Source organism: Oryctolagus cuniculus, chromosome 17 (genome assembly GCF_964237555.1).
Source record: "Oryctolagus cuniculus chromosome 17, mOryCun1.1, whole genome shotgun sequence".
Lineage (NCBI taxonomy): Eukaryota > Metazoa > Chordata > Mammalia > Lagomorpha > Leporidae > Oryctolagus > Oryctolagus cuniculus.
In genome coordinates this window covers 24,121,653-24,139,298 of record NC_091448.1, presented here as the reverse complement: position 1 = coordinate 24,139,298, position 17,646 = coordinate 24,121,653, and the positions used below count along the sequence as shown (strand labels likewise).

The 17,646-nt window shown below is 60.4% G+C and overlaps 3 protein-coding genes across 4 annotated transcripts; 2 read left to right on the top strand and 1 right to left on the bottom strand.

The window, feature by feature from the left end:
• Positions 1-2,333: 2,333 nt before the first annotated feature.
• Positions 2,334-5,681, top strand: SCRN2 (secernin 2). Of its 2 annotated transcripts, XM_002719123.5 has the most exons (8): positions 2,489-2,748; positions 3,016-3,189; positions 3,402-3,583; positions 4,018-4,217; positions 4,533-4,748; positions 4,834-4,999; positions 5,091-5,271; positions 5,370-5,681. In XM_002719123.5, exons 2-8 carry the CDS (start codon positions 3,016-3,018, stop codon positions 5,526-5,528), a joined length of 1,278 nt encoding a protein of 425 aa, XP_002719169.2. In that variant the 5' UTR covers positions 2,489-2,748; the 3' UTR covers positions 5,529-5,681. The 2 variants fall into 2 exon arrangements, with proteins under 2 accessions (XP_069916903.1, XP_002719169.2); XM_070060802.1 differs by lacking the exon at positions 3,402-3,583 and having other exon boundaries at positions 2,334-2,748; positions 4,462-4,748.
• A 463-nt stretch (positions 5,682-6,144) lies between these two features.
• On the bottom strand, positions 6,145-10,434 carry LRRC46 (leucine rich repeat containing 46). Its single transcript, XM_002719124.5, has 8 exons — positions 10,290-10,434; positions 10,110-10,215; positions 8,851-8,959; positions 7,771-7,817; positions 7,418-7,527; positions 7,201-7,270; positions 6,783-6,928; positions 6,145-6,547 (listed from the first exon to the last, which is right to left on the bottom strand). The coding sequence occupies exons 1-8, from the start codon at positions 10,300-10,302 to the stop codon at positions 6,180-6,182; spliced, it is 969 nt and encodes a 322-aa protein (XP_002719170.3). The 5' UTR covers positions 10,303-10,434; the 3' UTR covers positions 6,145-6,179.
• A 97-nt stretch (positions 10,435-10,531) lies between these two features.
• On the top strand, positions 10,532-17,562 carry MRPL10 (mitochondrial ribosomal protein L10). Its single transcript, XM_002719326.5, has 5 exons — positions 10,532-10,687; positions 12,831-13,000; positions 15,249-15,413; positions 15,649-15,793; positions 16,616-17,562. Exons 1-5 carry the CDS (start codon positions 10,636-10,638, stop codon positions 16,870-16,872), a joined length of 789 nt encoding a protein of 262 aa, XP_002719372.4. The 5' UTR covers positions 10,532-10,635; the 3' UTR covers positions 16,873-17,562.
• The last annotated feature ends 84 nt before the right edge of the window (positions 17,563-17,646 follow it).

Here is a 17,646-nt window from a genome sequence, read left to right as displayed (position 1 = left end):
CCTATCGGGGACAAGGCGATGAAAGGCAGCCAGATATCTGATGGGCGCCTGCCCAGCTGGAAGGCACCCGGGAAAGGCTCCGGCCGCCACTCCTGGCTGCCGCAGTTACACAACCGCCGTGCACACAAAAATCCCTCGCTGGACCCAGCGCGCGCGCCGCCCCCGGGGAGCCAGCAGAAATTCCCACCTGTACACACTTTCCCAGGCCGCCCAGTGCCAGCACACGTGGGTGCCTAATTCGTGTCAAGCGATTGAGTTAAAGACCTTGTGAAAATGAGCCTGGCTCTCGGGAGGCAGGTAGAGGGGCCTGCAGAGGCACGGGCTGGGTGACCACGTTCTCCCACCTCCCATCTCACTCTTTTTGGCCAAAATTCTCGTTTTCCCCCAGGGAGATTCCCGTTGCCCACCCCGCCCCCACTCTGACCCCAAGCCGGCTTCTCGAGCCAGCTCCGGCCGTTCCATCCCTTGATCCGGGGAGTGTGGGGCATGAGATTTCAGGGCACTTTGGGATGGGGGAATCAGAAACATTAGGGTGAGGGGGCAGGCATTGTGGCGTAATGGGTTAAGCCACCTCCTACAATGCCAATATCCCATATGGGTGCCGGTTCCGTCCCGCCTGCTCCACTTCCAATCCAGCTCCCTGCTAATGCTCCTGGGAAACCAGCTGAGGCTGGCCCAGGTGCTTGGGCCTCTGCTACTGATGTGGGAGACCCAGATGAAGCTCCTGGCTCCTGGCTTCAGTCTGGTCCAGCCCCAGTCTTTGTAGAGTGAACCATTTTGGGGAGTGAACCAGCAAGATGGAAAATCTCTCTTTCTTGCTCCCTCTCTCTGTAACTCTGACTTTCAAATAAATAAATAAATAAATAAAATAAATCTTTAAAAACATACATTTTGGGTTTTTAAGGGAACCTGGGGCGGCGCGATTGCTTGCTCCCTTCTGCTCCTGGACTTAGCAGCTTGGGAGGAGAGGCAGACAGTTGCCTGCGGCCCCGTACCTGCCCCACTCCTACGGGTGCCTCTTTTGTCTTCTGGTTCTGGGGGAGTTAGACCCTGGAACCTGATGACCCTCCTGTGTCCCCCCCATGGTTGCCCCCAGGGCCAGGAGGGCAGCCGCAGGGCCGGCTGGGCCTGTCTGGGCAGGGCCGAGCTGCCCCTCCTCCCGGGCAGCTCCTCCCGCTGACCTGCATTCTTAGCGGGGGCCTTTGGCGAGGCTCTGACGCTCCCTTGCTCCCTTGCAATGCTGCTTGGCTGGCCTGCCCCACTCCCCAGCAGAGCCCAAGGCCACCTCTGACCCCCCAGATGTGGTGCTCTGGCGGACAGTCCTGGAGGGGCCAGGGAAGTCACAACATCTGAGCTGACCCTGGACGCGACCTCTCTGGGCCATCCCCAATCCTGGGAAGTGGGGGTAGAGTCCCTTTGGGGTGGGTGAATGAAATCAGGAATGGGAAATCAGGAATAGGCTAGCCTGGGAACTGAGGTCGCCTGGGGCTGTGCTGTGGCGTCTCCAGGCCTCCCTGCTGCCTGCTGGGGCCCCACTGCGGGGAGCTGGGGAAATGCAGGGGGTGAGCCCCCAGGCCTGCAGACAGATGCTGGCGCCCCGCGCTCATCAGCTCGCGGCTTCAGCGTCTGCTTGGGGAGCATCTGATAGCAACCTCCCAGCCCCCTCCCAGTACTGCACCCAACACCGCCTTCGCCTCCCCGTAACCCTGCTGTGCCTGACTGCTCAGCCCCCTGGCAGTGCAGGCTAGGAAAGAACCTCAGGAACCAAACTCCACCAAAAACTGGTCAGGACTAGGCAAACACCCACACGGAAGACAGAAGATACAAAGTTCAGTGCACAAAAACCAGCAGCATTTCTATACACCAAACCAACGATTCAGAAAGCAATTTCATTGACAATAGCTACCCAAAATAGCAGACCAAGGAGTTAATGCAACCAAGGAGGTGAAAGACCTTCACCCTGAGAACAGCAAGACCCTGACCAGGGTGGGCGCTGTGGCGGGGTGGGTTGAGTGGCAGAATGCCAGCACCGCATACCCAGGGCCTGGTTCCACTCCAGGCTGCTGCACGCTTCTGATCCAGCTTCCTCCTGATGCATTATCAAATGCTGGCCCAAGTACTCGGCTCCTGCCTTCCACGTGGGAGCCAGGGATGGGGTTCCTGGCTCCTTTGGGGGCACTTGGGGAGTGAATCGGAGGATTTGAGCTCTGTCTCTGTCTCTCTGGTTTTGAAATAAATATAGAAATAAAGATAAATAAACAGTGCATTAACTTAAGTTATTCCTCCACCTCCCGGCTTCTGAGGGCTCAGAAGATCTTATTACGGAGGCGCCACCGGCCTAGGATTGCCCCTTGGGAATTCAAGCCAGGATTTAAGTGGCTGAGGCTCTTCCTTAATCTCCAGATGCCCCACAAGTCCCCGCTCTGACAAATCCTCCCTGTTCACGAGGGCTCCTTTCCACTCCCGGCTTCAGCTCCCCCACGACGACCCACCCCGCCGCGGCATCCCGGCCCTTGGGCCCGCAGCCAGCTAGGAGCTCCGAGAAGTAGTGCCGGCGCGCGCCCTGCTGGGCAATGCCGGGACTGCAGGTTCCGGTCCGCCCCCGGGGCGCAAGGCCTTCCAGGTCACCAGGGAGCGCCCGCCCAAAGGGACGCACCTGACCCGACGCCGAGGAGGCGGTGCCGGGCGGCAGGCTGGGGGTCTCGGAGGGACAGAGGGGCATTCCAGTCCTGGGGACGCCGAGAAGCGGTGAGCGGGAGCGGGGCGGCCTCTGGGCGTGCGCGGGAGAACTCCGGACGAGGAGAAGGGTTGGAGATGTTCCCACGACTGCCCCTAGGGGCCAGGGCTCCCGGCAGGGACAGGACCCTCGGAGCCTGGGGAGGGGCGGGTGCGCCGGTTGTGCACACCGTGCACGGTGCTGAGCCCGCGGCAGCGTCTTGCGCTGCGCGTGTGGCCGCGGCCAGGGTTGTGGAGAGGTGGCCTGGGAGGGACACACTCACCCCCGCCTCTCCCCAGATGGCGTCGCCCAGCCCTGACACCCCGTGTTCCTGCGACTGTTTTGTCTCCGTGCCCCCTGCCTCCGCCATCCCGGCCGTGATCTTTGCCAAGAACTCAGACCGACCCCGGGACGAGGTGCAGGAGGTGGTGTTTGTACCAGCAGGCACTCACGTCCCCGGGAGCCGGCTCCAGGTGGGATAGGCCCCACGGGGTGCTGGGAGGGGCAGGTGGGGGCACCCTTCTGCGTGTTCCCCTGCTCCCCATGCCTGGGAGGCTGCCAGGTCTGGAGCTTGAGAGGATTACTCGAGCCTGCCGGCCTCAGTCGGCTCACCTGTAAAATGGGTATGAGGCCTTCCTCCCTGCGATTCACCTGAGCGGATTCTTCCCCTCTCCCTTCCTGTCAGTGCACCTACATCGAGGTGGAACAGGTGTCGAAGACGCACGCTGTGGTTCTCAGCCGCCCCGCTTGGCTGTGGGGTGCCGAGATGGGCGCCAATGAGCACGGCGTCTGTATAGGCAACGAGGCCGTGTGGACCAAGGAGCCGGTGGGCGAGGGGGAAGCCCTGCTGGGCATGGACCTGCTCAGGTGTGGCCCCTGCCCAGCACACCAGAAATCTGAGGGCAGAGTTCAGGCGCTGGGCTCCCCACCCCCACCCCGGCTCCCAGGGTCCTCTCTGCTGACCTTGCCCTTGGGCCTTCTCGCGGGAGGCCGCCCTGCCCCTGCCGTCTGCTACCTCCCTTTGCCTAGGCCGAGGAGCCTCTCCTGGTGCACACATAGGGCAGCGGTTTTACAGCTGCTCGTGCAGAGGCTGGATTCATGGAACCCATCCACGGCGGGGGGAGGGGGGCTGTGTCTACGGGCAGGTTGAGGACCAAGTTTCAGGCCCGTGCACAGGGCCCTCAGGGCACAGCTTGGAAAGCACTGGCATCGCTGTGTTTTAATACGGTGCAGGCCAGCAGATGGGTTGTGTGACCTCTCTGGGCCACGGCTGCCCCTGGACCTCTCTCTCTCTCTGCCAGGCTGGCCTTAGAGCGGAGCAGCTCTGCCCGGGAGGCCTGGCAGGTGATCACGGGCTTGCTGGAACGCTATGGGCAGGGGGGCAGCTGTCGGGAGGACCCCACGCCCTTCTGCTACCACAACACCTTCCTGCTGGCCGACCGCACGGAGGCGTGGGTGCTGGAGACGGCCGGGAGGCTGTGGGCCGCACAGAGGATCCAGGGTGAGGCGCCCCCTTCCCATGTTGGCCTGATGCAGGGGCGGAGCTCTGGGCAGTGAGCCTTTGCGGTTCAGCCTTCTGCTTCCTCTGGGAAGCCTTCCTGGACTTCTCTGGGTGGTCAGGCTTCCACGTCCTTCACTGGCCCCAGCACACACCTCCGTGTATCTGGGCGCTCGCTTTGTTCGTCTCCCCCTCGCCCCCATAGGTTCCAGGCGGGTAGCTTGTTCTCATCACCCTGTGTCCTCAGTGCCTCGCCTGGTGCCAGCAGAGAGCAGGTGCATCAAGACATGTGGATGACCCCCCCCATCTCCTCCGCAGAGGGGGCCCGTAACCTGTCCAACCAGCTGAGCATCGGCACGGACATCTCGGCTGAACACCCGGAGCTTCGGACCCACGCCCGGGCCCAGGGCTGGTGGGATGGGCAGGGCGCCTTTGACTTTGCTCAGGTCTTCTCCCTGACCCAGCAGCCTGTGCGCATGGAGGCCGCCAAGGCCCGCTTCCGGGCCGGGCAGGAGCTGCTGCGGCACCAGCAAGGTCTGCAGGGGCGGGCAGGGCAGGCCTGGGAGCCAGCGCCCCACCCTGCGCCCAGCCGCCCTGCTCACCCTCCGCTCCCCGGCAGGGGCCCTCACGGCCCAGGCGATGATGGACATCCTCAGGAACAAGGAGAGTGGTATCTGCATGGACTCCGGCGGCTTCCGCACCACGGCCAGCATGGTGTCCGTCCTGCCCCGGGATCCCACGCAGCCCTGCGTGCACTTCCTCACCGCCACGCCTGACCCGTCCAGGTGAGCAGGACGGGGCTGGGGAAGGCCGGAGACAGGCAGAGGAGGGGAGAGGAGGCCGCCCACCTCAGTCCTCCCACCCTTGGCCCACCAGGTCCGTGTTCAAGCCTTTTGTCTTCGGAGTGGGGGCGGCCCCGGCCCCCCAGGTCGTGTCCCCCACTTTCGGAGCACAGGACCCTGTCCGGACCCTGCCCCGATTCCAGACGCAGGTGGATCGCAGGCATGCCCTCTACCGGGGACACCAGGCGGCCCTGGGGCTGATGGAGAGTGAGCAGGTAACCCCCAGGGTCGAGGGGCTCGCCCCACTCCCGCTTGTGTGAGGTGGAGGTGGCCGGTCCTGGACGGAGCCCCCTGCCTGGCCCCTTCCCTGCAGGGTCCGGGGCAGCAGCTGCAGCAGAAGCAGCGGGATCTGGAGCAGGAAGGCCTGGAGGCTGTGCGGGGGCTGCTGGCTGGCGAGTGGCACCCATCACCCCAGGAGCTGGCTGGCCTCTTCCAGGCCTTCGTGGAGAGAGAGAGCCAGGCCTATGGCTGAGCGTGCGCTCCTGCTGGCCTGGCGTGGGCACCCAACGACCCCCTGGGCCAACTGCCCTGAGCCTGGGTGGTGGAGTTGGGCAGATCCCTGGCTGCGCTCTGAGCGGCCTGCTGGCCTGGGCCTTAATAAACGTTTTATTTCTCGGTCAGTGAACTGGATTTCAAGTCCGGTGCGGGTAGGAAACCCAAGTAAGGGCCAAGGGCAGGCCTGAGCTGATTCTTGTGAAGTGGGTGATAGGGCCCAGCCATGAAGGTTGTGAAGGGGCCACAGGGACAGGAAGTGAGCCCCTCCCCCGCCCAGGGTCCCCCAGGGCACGGCCACTGCCTACTATTTGGAGACAGTTAGGACCACGGGATTTTGGTCCTTGCCTTGGATTGGGGAGTGGCCTTCCCTAGGGGTGGCAGTAAGCTGTGCCCGCCTGGGATGGCAGCCATAGGAGTGGCGCTTACTTCCCGTCCCCCCAGGCGGGGCCCCGAGGTGTGCCCATCCCTGGCAGCCCCTGGGGGCCGAGAAGCCACTCCTGGAGCCAGGCTGCTCCCTGGGCTGTGTGCGTTCTGCCTCCTGGTGGTCTTACTGGTGCCTCCCCCAGGGCCCCTGGTGACCACAAGAAGCGCGGTCGCTTTACTGGGCAGGGCTGCCGCCGCAGGGGCTTTATTTCTTAGCGCTTTTGGTCACAGTTCTGGTGGCCCCAACCCCAGAGGTCTTGGGGGCTGCAGCCGCGTGGGGGCCCTTCCTTGCCTGGGAGCTTTGCTGGGCCCTGGGAGCCAGAGCGCAGGGTTTCTTGGTGGGAGAGGAGGCCAGGGAAGAGGAGGGGGCTTCAGGGGGCATCTCTCTCCCTTGCCTGGGAGTGGCAGAGGGGCTGCTGTCCCCAGCCGTGGGCTGCTCCTCCAGCGGTGGCCGCGGGGGCAGGCTGGCGAGGGCGGGCTTTGTCTCCATCCTCAGCAGGTGCTCCGTCAGGGCTGCCTGCTGCCTGCGCTCCTTGTGGCCACTCAGCTCCTGCTCCAGCTCCTTGAGGAAGCCTGTGAGGGCCAGGGAGGCTCTGACCCCCTGCCATCCCTAGCGGGGAGGAGGTGACCGCCCGCCCTGGACTGACACCCGGCCCTGGCTGCACTGCCCACCACCTCTGGCCCAGCTGGTGATCTGGGCTGGAGCTACCCTACCCAGACCCCGCTGAAATCTCAGCTTCCCCCACAGCCCGCAGGACAGGGCCTGTGGGGCCCCGGGGAGGCTGCACGCTGGGGAAGACAGCGTCACCTCGCTCTGAGCAGAATGGGCCACTGAGCTCCGGGAACTCCTCGTCCTCATCGCCCGAGGCTCTCTCCTCGTCTGAGGTCCAGCGCTCCAACACAGGCTGCCTGTCCAGGTCCAGGAGCAGTGGCAGGGCCTCCGTCACCCGCTCCCTACAGGGCGGAGAACACCCGTGGGGTGGGCTGGGGTGGCGCCGGGGAGGGGGGCGATGCAGTGGAGCAGCCACAGCCCCCTCACCTGGGAGGGGCAGCTCCCGGGCAGGAGATGGGCCCTTAGGGCTCAGGGGCTGGGAATGGAAGGGGCGCGAGGGAGCAATCCAGGGAGAAGGGTGCCATGGATGAGGCCCCCTCGTCTGAGGCTGAGAGGGAGCCCTGGGGAGTTCGAGGAGGCCAGCACCTTGCTCTCTCCCTCAGCACCACCTCACCTGTAGCCATCTTGGGTGGTGCAGCTGTTGCCGGTCAGGTTGAGGATGAGAAGGCCGTGTGGGAACTCATCTGCACAGTGCAGCGAGGGCCTGAGCATCTCACCCACCTTCCTGCCCACCCCCAGCCCCCAAGGATGCAGCGCGCACACGCCGGGGTGGAGCACAGGGAGATGTGGGTATGGCCGTGGCCCATGAGCCAGGGCCAGGCAGCTCCTACCCAGCTTCAGCGTTTCTATCAGGTTGGCGGAAAGGTCCAGGAATTGGAGGTACGGGAGGCCAAGGAGGTTTTCCACCTGCCTGATTCGGTTCCCTGCCAGAGACAGGAAGCTGGAGGGGAAGAGTGGGATGCAGAGCCAGAGCTGAATCAGGACAACTAGGGGGGAGAGGAGGAAGGCGCCAGCCACCTGGGCCCCCTGGCTGGCAGCTCGTGGCACGCGGGGCACATGACTTCCTGGGCTTGCTGTGTTCCCCGCTGATGAGGAGCCAGGCTCAGAGAGATCTGAACCAGTTCTTCAGGGTGTTGCCAAGTTCTGCCCGCACCTCCCCTGCCTGAGCCCTGGTCCCACATACCGCAAGGAGGGCACGCAAGCCAGGTTCTCAATCCGCTGGATCTTGTTCTGCAGGAAGAGGAAACACAGCTGCGGACGGTCAGCTGGGTGGGGGTCCCTCTAAGGGATCAAAGCCCCAGGACCACCGCCACTCTGGCAGCTGGAGGCAGTGCACTTTGGCCGTGGTCACCCTACTCCTTGACTGGTTGTCACTGCCCTGGGAAAGCTAAATTGTGTTCTCCAGGTAGACAGTTACAGGTGTAAAACTAGGGCTGGCCTAATAGACCCAAGGATGTTCCTCCAACCCCACAACCAGAGCATGACCAGGGAATCTGAGAAGGAAACCGAGGGCCACCCTGGGAATGGAAAAGGCCTTGGTGGTGGCTGGTACACAGGGAGAGCACAGTGGGCGGGTACAGATTTGATTTGTAAAGTCTCTGGGGGAAGGGCAAAGGAGCTGGGTGTGTGTAACCCAGGAAAGCCTGAAGAGCAACCAAAAGGGGCTGGCATTGTGGAGCAGCAGGTAAAGCCAGCATCGCATCCCACACGGGTGCCGGTTCGAATCCCAGCTGCTCCACTTCTGATCCAGCTCTGTTTTAATGCACCTGGGAAAACAGCAGAGGATGGCCCAAGGATTTGGGCCCCTGCACCCACATGGGAGATACAGAAGAAGCTCCTGGCTCCTAGCTTCAGCCTGGCCCAGGGCTGGCCATTGTGGCCATCTGGGGACTGAACCAGCAGATGGAAGATCTCTTTGTCTAACTCTCAAAATAAATAAATAAATCTTAACAACAACAACAACAAAAAGCAAATATCACCACCACCAAGGACCTGCAGGGTGTAGGGGAGTCTGCGTGGTTTCATCTTCAAAACAGGAAGTGGGCTTGAGCTACCTCACGGGAGAGATGGGACGTGTCGGGAGCCTAGGGAGTGCTCCAGGAGCATGGTCAGGACCTGTTTGTGTAGGGGGAGCAGCCCCGACTCATGGGAATGGTTTGAGTGCACGCCAGGGACTGACAGGAGGACCTGCCTGGCTCTGACATCAGCCAGACGTGGTGCACGGCGGGCGAGGGCGGGGCAGGGGCAGGGGACAGGATGTTACCGCTTGAAGATAGAGGCTGTGGAGGTTCTGCAGGCCCTCGAGGTTCTTGATGGTGGTAATGCCCTCCCGGTCCAGGCGGACGGTCTGCAGCTCAGCAAGAGTGTGAAACCTGGAAGCACGCGGGCGGGGTGCTTGACGGGGCGCCGACTCTGTGCCCGCTCGCAGGGGAGGGGACAAGAGGTGGCTGGCTCAGTGACTGATCAGATACCAGGAGCAGTTTCCTGACTCCGGAGGTGGTGTGCAGGTCCTGAAACTGGCTAGACTGGGAGGCCTGGCTCTCTGCTGGGAGCACTGGGAAGGATCGGAGGGATGGAAGAGTAAGGGTCACCTAGGAGACGGGGCCCGGAGGAAGGCTTCCTGGGACCAGCTTGGAAGGTCAGAGATGGCGACCACTTCTGCAGGAAGCTCCTTCCTTACCTCCCTTTTGAGTGGCCACAGAAGGAAACAAATCACTTGTTCTGCCCATCCATTCATTAATTCCACAGCAGTTACTAGTGCCTACTAGTGACAAATGGCAGAATCCCTGCCTGTCACTGTCAGGGAGGCAGACTACACATGTCAGACAAGTGGGTGATAGGGGCAAGTCCATGGGAGTACCTGGGCTGAGCACCAAGTCCAGAGTAGGGGCGTGAGGGAGTGCTTCCTGGAGGAAGTGACGGGAGAGTAGGAGGTAGGTAGGAAGGAGGTGGGGGTGGGGAAACAGCATTTCCAGCTGAGTGACTAGTGCACGCTAATCCAGCCCTTCTTGGTTTTCAAGTGCCCATGAATCCTTTGGGGCCATTAAATTGCAGGTTCTGATTCAGCAGGCCTGGGGTGGACCTGAGATTCTTCACTTGTAACAAGCTCCCGGTGGTACCCCCCCACACACACACTCAGTAGTAAGGTGCTACGGTATGAGAAACTGCAGATAAGACTGGACGGGTAGCAGAGGTCCGCTCCTGCGAGGGCAATTGGATTTCCTTCGGAGGTAACGGAGAGGCTAGGGAGCCTCCAGGAGGGCCAGCTCCATCAGACTTGCCATTTCAAAGGATCGCTTTGGCAACGCTGTGGGGGCCAGGCTGGGGACAGGAGGCGAGTTGGGGTGTGTTGAGAAGTGATGACAGCCTGACGAATGAGGGCGGTTAACAGGAAGCAGTGACTTAAGAGGGGATATCAGCTGGACGTTAGCACGGCCTGGACGCGTGGTGTCAGCCGAGAGAGACAGAGAGAAGCGGGCAGAGCTCCCCTGCGCTCCCCTCCTCCTCTCCCCCTGCACTCACATCTTCTCCGACAGCTCATCGTCCTCAGGGAAGGTCAAGTTTCGCTTAGTGATGAGGGCTTCAGTAATGCACACGCCTCCTTCCTCGGGGCTCTGGACAAGCTTCGCTGTCACGGAAGAGTCCCATTGTTACCCTACCTCGTTCTTGAAGCCCTGACCCCCTGGTCCGCCCGCCTCTCACCTCCTGGCATCATCGAACCTAAGCGGCCGCTGACCCGAGGCGGGAGAGAGTTGCGGGGCAGCCAAGGAGGGCCGCTGCTAGGCGTGGCGGAACCCAGCAAGCGAGAGAAGCTCGGAGCAAATTTTTCAGGGTACGGCTGAAGACGCGAGTAAAGCGAGGTGTCGTTGCTAGGAGACCGGACGCCCGGTTGGGCGGAGTTTGGTCCGGCTCCAGCGCCCTGGATCGGCGCATGCGGACTAGGCCCCACCCGGCGGGTCAGCCCACGGCTTCCTGTCCCGCGCTCGCCGCCCCACAATCCTTAGCTCCTTCCGCCTCCGCTCAGCGCCGGTTGGTTCTTCCGGTGGATATGGCTGCGGCCGCGGTGGCGGTCGTGCGAGGGGGCCTCCTGCCCCAGGCGGGTAAGGAGCGGCTCAGGACCTCCCTGCGCGTCGTCCTTGTCTCCCCTCCTCTACTTCCTCCCTTCCCGTGATCTCAGCCTAGACTGCTCCCTGCGCCCTGGCCACAGCTGGGTCGCTGGCCTCCCTAACCCCCCCAGTTTGCTGGGACTCGTCTCCTCACAGCCGTAACGTCAGTAGTAACAGTGTTTAGCCCCAGCCCCAGGCTGGGTGTCTGCCCCACCGCCCCGCTGTCGCCCGCAGCGGTGTCCTTACCTCGGATCCCTCAGCGCCTGCCCCTTTGCGTTCTGCCTCTTTCTGAAGGTCTCAGCCTAGATGTCACCTTCTCGGTCACCACCCCCTGCCGGGCAGGTTTCCCCAGTGCCGTCTGCAACTTGCACCTTGCTTCTTGGTCGACTTCTTAGCCCCATCACAGTCTAACTTCGCATTGGTTTGCTCGTCTGTCTTCTGTTAGTAAACTTTTAAACTCCTTTAGGGCAGAAGCGCATTCGTTGAGCATAGCCGGCAGGTGGCATGGTGTCTGATGTCAACAGGCATGCAGTAGATACTTGTTGAGGAATGCGTCTGAGAACTTAACAGAGAGGGTTGATGTTTCACGTGCGTGATCTCATTTAAATCTTCCAGTACCCTCTGAGGAAGGTATTATCATCCCCTTTTTGCAGGTGAGGGAGCAAGTTCAGACCAGTTCAGTGAGTGACTGGTCAAGGCCACAGCTAGTTGGAGGGATTGAAATCCAGCTCTATCTGACTCCACATCTGTGCTGGAAACAGTTAGATTGGTGGCCGCAGGTAGTAAAAGCTCTTTACCTTAGCAAAGCTCCGTGCTCTCGGGCTGTTAGAACCATCTTCCCTCTGAAGCTTCCCTGGGGCCCCGTCCCAGCCTCGGGAGGGGGTGGCAGTGGGAAGCCCTAGTTTTGGCCCTCGTGTGGAGGTTAGAGGGGTCGCTTTGGCTGAGTGCTTTGGAGTGCCTGCCCCCTTGGTTTTCTTTCTTTCCTTTTTTTTTTATTTTTTATTTTTTTTATTTTTTGACAGGCAGAGTGGACAGTGAGAGAGAGAGACAGAGAGAAAGGTCTTCCTTTTTGCCGTTGGTTCACCCTCCAATGGTCGCCGCGGCCGGCGCAATGCGGCCAGCGCACTGTGCTGATCCGATGGCAGGAGCCAGGTGCTTCTCCTGGTCTCCCATGCGGGTGCAGGGCCCAAGCACTTTGGCCATCCTCCACTGCACTCCCGGGCCACAGCAGAGAGCCGGCCTGGAAGAGGGGCAACCGGGACAGAATCCGGCGCCCCGACCGGGACTAGAACCCGGTGTGCCGGCACCGCAAGGCGGAGGATTAGCCTAGTGAGCCACAGCGCTGGCCCCCTTGGTTTTCTGAGGGTGTTCTCCAGTGCTGGTGCAGACGGGTTTGCCAGGGCTGTGTGGGCAGAGTAACTTGTCTCCTTCCTGCTTCGTTGTAGGAGAAGGCCTCAGAGCAGCGGGTAGAGCAGTGGTTTTCAAACTTCAGCGGGTGTTGGCATCACCTGGGGGCTTATACTCTATCTGCAGCGTTTCTGATTCAGCAGGTCTAGGGCAGAGCTTGAGAATTTGTGAGCCGAAGAAGTTCCCAGATACTGCTCTTGCTGGCTAGGGGAGGGTAGGCTCGGGGTAGGGCACTCTGAGAACCACTCTCTTAGAGGTTGGCATGTTACAGCAGGGCCGGTCACTGTGTTTTATTGGAACCTGGCCGCTTTGTGTATTGTCTGTGGCTGCTTTCGGTGGTGTGGAGTGTTAGCAACACACTCTGTGGCCTCCAAACTTAAAATATTTACCGTTTGGCCATTTAAGACTGTTTGCTCAACCCTCTTCCACTTTTTCTTTATGTGTTCAAGATATTTTCTCCTTTGTCCTCCTTCTTCTCTTCATCCCTGCACATAAGTAGAACTGGGAAAATGGGAGCCCCAAGGGATCAAGCGGCTGACCTAAGTTCACCTGGTAAAGAGGTTTTAGAATTCAGGATTCTGGCAGGCGTCTCCTTGACCTGAGTCTGGCTGTGGGAGCCATGGTTGTCTCTGCCCAGAGGGTGCGGAGGCTGTGTGTTTTCTCCACTGGGGACACGCGAGGGAGGCCTCCAAGGGGCTGCATCTCACCATGTCGCCGTCTCTGCTCCCAGGCCGGCTGCCCACTCTCCAGACTGTCCGCCATGGCTCCAAGGCCGTCACCCGCCACCGACGCGTGATGCACTTTGAGCGGCAGAAGCTGATGGCGGTCACCGAGTACATCCCCCCCAAACCTCCCATCAACCCAAGATGCCTGCCGCCTCCCCACAGCGCCCCCAAGGAGGTAAGGCGGAGACGAGGTGCACACTGCCTGGCAGCGGGATGGTGGGCTGAAGCCACCTTTTCTCTGGCCACCGTGAAGTGGGAGCCCAAGCCACAGTCCCTCACGTCATTATTTCATTTCCCCACTTTGGTCTGTGGTCCAGGTACTGTATTTGTTTTTAAAAAAGAATGATGAAAAAAGAGAGAGAAAGAGAGCTCTTTCATCCATTGGTTCTCTTCCCAAATGGCCAGGACTGGACCACCTGGAAGCCAGGAGTACAAAACTGCATCCATATCTGCCACATGGTTGGCGGGAGCCCAAGCACTGGGGCCATCTTCCACTGCTTTCCCAGGCCAGAGCAGAGACCTGGATCAGAAGAGGAGCAGCCGGGACTAGGACCGGTGCCCATATGGGATGCCGGCGCCTCGGGCTAGGGCTTTAACCTGCTGCGCCACAGCACTGGCCCCAGTCCAGATACTTTAAAATGAAATCTGCAGCTGACCCTGGGCTTTATGGGTTGGACAGGCCTCTTGAATTTCCTTCATTCGTTGTCTCCAATTTCCTTCATTCTTTGATTTTTGTGTGAAAGCTGCCCAAGCAGATGGAACTGGGGGGAATATCTGCTGTCGTAAAGGAGTCACAGCTTCCACTTTCCTAGAGGAATGATAGAAGGGTTCTCTCCTTTAAAAAGAACAGGAAGGGCTGGGCATTTGGCCTAGCAATGAAGACACCCGTGTTCCCACTGTGAACCCAGAGTACCTGGGTTCGATTCCTGGCTTCAGCTCCTGACTTGAGCTTCCTGCTTGTGAAGACACCGGGAGATAGCAGGTGATGGCTCAAGTATCAGGGTCCCTGCCACCCATGTGGGAGACCTGGATTGAGTTTCCGGCCCCCGCCCTGGCCATTGTAGGCATTTGAGGAGTGAGCCGGCAGAAGGGAACTCTGTGTCTGTCTGTCTCCCTGTCCCTGGCACTCTGCCTCATGGGGAAAATAGAAAAAAGAACAGAAAGGCTGGTGAGGAATACATGACTCTGTAGTGGCTCCTGTGATGATAGTGCCTAATAGATTTTAGTTCTCTGGTTTGCTGCTGCTGTCTAAGCACCGGTGAGCCGGCCCCTCCGGCCAGAGGCTGGAACGTGGGGAGCGGATGCCCAGCTGCAGGCCGAGGGCCTGAGGTCAGGCGGCAGGCACTGAGGGGGAGACGACTTGAGTGACTCGGCAGCAAGTCCTCCAGGACACGTGGGAAAACACCCACCTGTCGGGGTTCCTCCCATGGGAACAGAGACAGGGTCATTCTGCCGAGCGGTGTCTGATGGACCATGTTTCAGTGGCCGGGCCTGGTTCCCGGCACTTAGCTTTCGCCCAGAAAAAATTGATTGCATATCCCCTTCCTGGCTCAGATTACAGAGTGTCATTGAATGGGATTTTCCTACTTGAGTTTTCCTTTCATAATTTCTTTCTAACCCATTAGTACATAACTCCTCATAACTGGAAGAGAATCCAGGGTAGCACACGCAATGGAGCTCTCTGGGCTGATGGAAGCATTTCTGCCCACCCTGTCTGGTAGGGCAGCCACTCACCATGCTCACCATACTTCACTTGCAGTGAGACGAAGAGACTGAATTCGTGATCGTATATGATTGTAATTTAAGTATAAAAAACCATTCGTGTCCAGTGGCTACCCGACTGGACAGGCAGGTCTCGAGCCTAGATGGAGCCCAGCAGTGCGGCCCGTTACCGTAACTGGCAAGTACGGATCCGTGCATAGAGTTCTGCAGACAGCACCAGGGCTCTAGGTCACGCGCACTGTTGAAATAGAACTTCAGAATCCGTGTAGTCTCCAGTCCTGTGCTTCTCAGCTGTGAGCAACACTGCCTTAAGGAGAGGGAATCTTGTTCTGTGAAAATGCGACCGTCTTAGCCACGAAAGAGTCATCTTGCATTTGTAGTTGGTAAATAAAGCACAGGAGCAGGAGTACGGCGCCAGACTGAAGTGCGTGGGCGATGTCGTGGGGCGGTGGGTGGGGAGGAGGGCACCGGCTGTCCTCGCGTTTGACGAACACTGCCCTCCGGAGCGGTCACCTGATGTGAACAGGTGAGGGTGGGGGCAGTCACATGGGTCTGCGCACCAGGGCCCAGCTGTCCTGCCCGTCCCTGGTCTGTCCCACTGGTGAGCATCACAGGGGGCCCCAGCTCCCCTCTCAGAGGCAGCGAAAAGGGCCAGCACAGCAGACAGCTCACGTCCCCGGCTTGTCCCTCCCTGGCTTCAGGAGACAGGCCTCATCCGGCTCCTCCGGCGGGAGATCGCGGCGGTGTTCCGAGACAACCGGATGATCGCCGTGTGCCAGAACGTGCCCCTGAGTGCCGAGGACAAGCTTCTCCTGCGGCACCAGCTGCGCAGGCACGAGATCCTGACAAAGGTCTTCCCCAACCAGGTAGGGCCAGGCCCCTGGCGGGGGCACCCTCTGCCCTCATGCCCGCTTGGGCTGCACCTGCCGTGTGCTGCTCCCCACTCCTCCCTCTGTGTGCCAGCCCCTCAGCAGGTGCCTAAACTGCACTTAGGGGCTGAGGGGACCCTGGGGTTCCCGCCCGAGCCTGGTGCAGCCTGTGACAGAGGTGAGAGGCTCCTCCTCATCATCCCCCAAAAGCCATTCTCTCCTGCTGTCCCAGGTCCTGAAGCCCTTCCTGGAACAGTCCAAGTACCAAAGCCTGCTGCCCCTTTTTGTGGGGCATAACATGCTGCTGGTCAGTCAGGAGCCCAAGGTCAAGGAGATGGTGCGGATCTTGAAGAGTGTGCCTTTCCTGCCACTGCTCGGTGAGCCAGCACCCCTGCAGCCGGGGGCGGGGTGCAGGGGGCGGGCGCTCCAGCAGCATGCTGCCATCTGCTAGGTGTGTCTAGGTGGAACCGTGAGATTCTTGCAGGGGCTGTTTCATGGGTGGAGCCTGATGTTGAGGGGTGTCACTGCGAGACCTGCGTTACCCCACTGCCCCAGGTCACTGGCTGGAGGACTGCAGAAGGCAGGGAGAGAGAAAAATCAGATACCTGAAGCTGGACAGCGGGCAGTGGGTGCTGAAACCCACGTGGAGGGAGATACTTAGAGCACCCCGCGCGAAGGGTACTGAGCAACCATGACCCGTGCTTCCCAGACACCGCTGGTGCTGAGACTCGGCACATACCGCACGTGTCTGGAAATGCAGAGCCGTAGATCTGTGATTGTATTAGCTCCCCTCCCCCAAGGGCCTTTTTCTTTTTCTTTTTTTTTTTGATTTTTGTGTTGTAACACACGTAACATCTCCATCGTGCCCAGTTTTAAGTGTGCAGTTCCGTGTGTTAGGGAAAGTTGGGAGCCATGGCCGCCGCCCATCCCTGAGGCTGGAGCTCTGTCTCCAGGAGCTGCAGGAAGCACTGACTTGTGGGCGCCGGGGCCAAGTAGATCCAGCAGGCACGCGTACTGGGAGAGGGGAGGGGAGGGGGCGATCCTGAACAGAATGAGTGTGGGGTGGGGCACGAGTAGGAACCAGACTCCGGGGCAGGCTGGGAGGCCAGAGGGGCAGTGGAGGCAAATCCCTCGGGTCGCAGTGCTGTCTTCAGAGAGGAGGCGTTTGCAGGAGCCTGGCTGACCCCGTGTCCTCGCAGGTGGCTGTGTGGATGACACCATCCTCAGCAGGCAGGGCTTTGTCAACTACTCCAAGCTGCCCAGCCTGGCCCTGCTGCAGGGGCAGCTGGTCGGCGGGCTCGCCCTCCTCACGGCCCAGACCCACCACCTGCTGCAGCAGCAGCCAGTGCAGGCGACGGCCCTTCTGGCTCAGTACGTCAGACAGCAACAAGATGGAGACTCCGCCGCATCTGCCAGCGGGAAGCCGGACCCTCCTGGCCCTGTTCCCGACTCCTAGCCGGCCTGGTGTACCCAGCCCTGCCCACACAAACGCTCTGCCCCACTTGGTTGTGCAGAGGCCTGGAGGAACTTGGGGTGGGGAGTGGCATTTGTGACTCGGCTGCCGCCGACAGCAGCGTCCTCTGGCGTGGACCTCGCTGGAGGCAGAGGGCTCCAGAGCGGAAGCTGTAGGATGCTGTCACTGGCCGTCCTTTTCCCGGCTTGGGACTTGGCAGGAGCAAAGGCTCTTTTTCAGCTGTCCAGGCCAAGGAGGCGAAGCTGAAGAGATGAGGGCACCGACCCTGCCTCCTCGATCACGGTCCCCAGTCTGTCCCCTCACACGTTCACGAGCTCAGGGAGTGTCCTGGGAGTGGCACCCTTGAGAGCTTGCTGAGTACCAGGTCCCATGCTCAGCCGTGTCTGTCTTTCAGTTCCTTCGTTCCCTACCACACCGCCCTCTTTGACAGAGAAGAAAATGAGGGGGCAGAGAAGTTGAACAGCCTGCACAAGGCCACACAGCTGGCAGGTGGCGGAATGGGCACTTGAACAGGCCCACTCTGCTTGCAAGACCTGCCCTGAATTTTGACATCGGAGCTTTCTCCTTAGATTACCCAGAAGTGGGTGCCAGGTGTGCTCGGATGCGACTTCTCCACCCTCAGGGTGTGCCGGGTTGTGGCTTTATGATAAAATAAAATGTGTTTTCCTTGCATTCCTGCTGCCCTATTCTCTGTAGACGTCCTCTCAGGGCCATCTCTGCCTTCCTTCCCTTTCCTTCCAGAAGAGCGTTCTCTTC

Coding starts and splice junctions, on each gene's coding strand:
- MRPL10 (XM_002719326.5), top strand. CDS start 10,636: ATGGCTGCGGCCGCGGTGGCGGTCGTGCGAGGGGGCCTCCTGCCCCAG. Junction 10,688..12,830: donor GGGCCTCCTGCCCCAGGCGG/GTAAGGAGCGGC, acceptor CTCTGCTCCCAG/GCCGGCTGCCCACTCTCCAG. Junction 13,001..15,248: donor CCCACAGCGCCCCCAAGGAG/GTAAGGCGGAGA, acceptor CCCTGGCTTCAG/GAGACAGGCCTCATCCGGCT.
- SCRN2 (XM_002719123.5), top strand. CDS start 3,016: ATGGCGTCGCCCAGCCCTGACACCCCGTGTTCCTGCGACTGTTTTGTC. Junction 5,000..5,090: donor GCCACGCCTGACCCGTCCAG/GTGAGCAGGACG, acceptor TTGGCCCACCAG/GTCCGTGTTCAAGCCTTTTG. Junction 5,272..5,369: donor GGCTGATGGAGAGTGAGCAG/GTAACCCCCAGG, acceptor CCTTCCCTGCAG/GGTCCGGGGCAGCAGCTGCA.
- LRRC46 (XM_002719124.5), bottom strand. Junction 8,960..10,109: donor GATGAGCTGTCGGAGAAGAT/GTGAGTGCAGGG, acceptor GCGTGCTTCCAG/GTTTCACACTCTTGCTGAGC. Junction 6,548..6,782: donor CCCATTCTGCTCAGAGCGAG/GTGACGCTGTCT, acceptor TGGCCCTCACAG/GCTTCCTCAAGGAGCTGGAG.